General features: G+C 41.3%; 1 protein-coding gene across 1 annotated transcript in view; it reads right to left on the reverse strand.

Annotated features, from left to right (window-relative positions):
• Nucleotides 1-869, reverse strand: part of LOC104944928 (acetyl-coenzyme A synthetase, cytoplasmic-like) — an 8,360-nt gene extending 7,491 nt beyond the window's left edge. The window contains exon 1 of the mRNA XM_010770534.1: nt 804-869. Within this exon, the coding sequence (XP_010768836.1) occupies nt 804-869 (66 nt within the window). The remainder of the gene's footprint in view (nt 1-803) is intronic.
• Nucleotides 870-1,325: the final 456 nt, after the last annotated feature.

The raw sequence follows: 1,325 nt of genomic DNA on the forward strand, positions 1-1,325 counted from the left end.
TTAATAAGCTTTTATAAGACATGAGATAAACAGGGCAACTGTGACCGGTTGCTTGCCAAATAGTGAGCCCATTTATCTGTACTGCTAAGGCTTATTAGAAATGGTAGTAACTCATTGTGGGAATGTGTTTTACACTTTACAATAAGGCTCCCTTTTGGCAACTATACATGTTAGTAACTCATAAATAAATGGTCATAAAGAGATGCCAAGAAACATCAAGATGGATGGGGGGGAATCAACTCTGTGAACAACAGATACCAAGGATGCTGGCTGATGAAGAAGACGAAGTAAGCTACTAGTCATCTTGCCAAATAGTGAGCATCTGTTGATGTATGAAAACTATTTTAGAACTGGTTTATAAATGCTTCTTAATGATTAATAAAGTGTTTACAACCTAATAAATAACCTAATTATAAGCCCTTTATGAATCCTTTATAAGAGTAGTCTTATTGTAAAGTGGTACCTTATTCTGAAAGATGTTTTATTTTGAAAAACGACCGGATACATCCATCTGTGCATCTGTGTCTCTTGAGACATGTCAATACCATAGGTCAAGAATCAGAATTAGAATCAGGTTTATTACCAGGTAGGTTCACACGTACGAAGAATTTGACTTGATGTCGTGGTGCATACATAAAAATAGACGCTCGTCTCAGTCACGTGACACTTCTCTCTGCTGAGCTCCGTGTGTTTGTTGGCCTATGTTTGTCTGTCGGACACCGATTCTCGTTTCAAGAAGATATTTTGATCGTGATATTTTAGCAGCGGAGCTCATAAAATGTAGACCATAGCCTGATGTTTACCGAAGACAGGAAATATATGTTCCGGCTGTGATTGGGTGTTTGCGTCACTTCAAAAGTGGCGCGCATTGCCGCTTATTGTCTTACTTGAAACCGGTCCAAACAAAGTTAGGGACCGCTGGTTGAGAAGATACGAGGGGTTTTTCAAATAACCGTTTCTGAAGCAGTGTCTAACGCACCACCACCTCTTACTTGCCAACCTTTAGACCTCAGAAATCGGGAGCATTTAAAAATGCAAATGGAGGGGGGGGGGAGGGGTGCTAGTGGATCGCCGGAGCTGTTAGATTAACATTAACATGCTTATTGTGGTTGTAAGTGCACTGCCTTGCGGCCTGTAGCACCGTCCTTGATGGAGCATATGTGTGGGCAGGAAAGGAGTGAGCAGAGAGTAGAGTAGTTGTCGATTCTTGTTCTGTTTTCTGTGAATATCTTCCTCACCCTCTCAGACGTTCAGTTGCGCGCGCTACTAAAGAGACGTGTTACCATGGAAACCAAACAATGGTGTAGCTATATTAAAGTCCGAGT

The sequence above is a fragment of the Notothenia coriiceps genome, unplaced genomic scaffold, assembly GCF_000735185.1.
Source record: "Notothenia coriiceps isolate Sejong01 unplaced genomic scaffold, NC01 NC01_scaffold00008959, whole genome shotgun sequence".
NCBI classification, from domain to species: domain Eukaryota; kingdom Metazoa; phylum Chordata; class Actinopteri; order Perciformes; family Nototheniidae; genus Notothenia; species Notothenia coriiceps.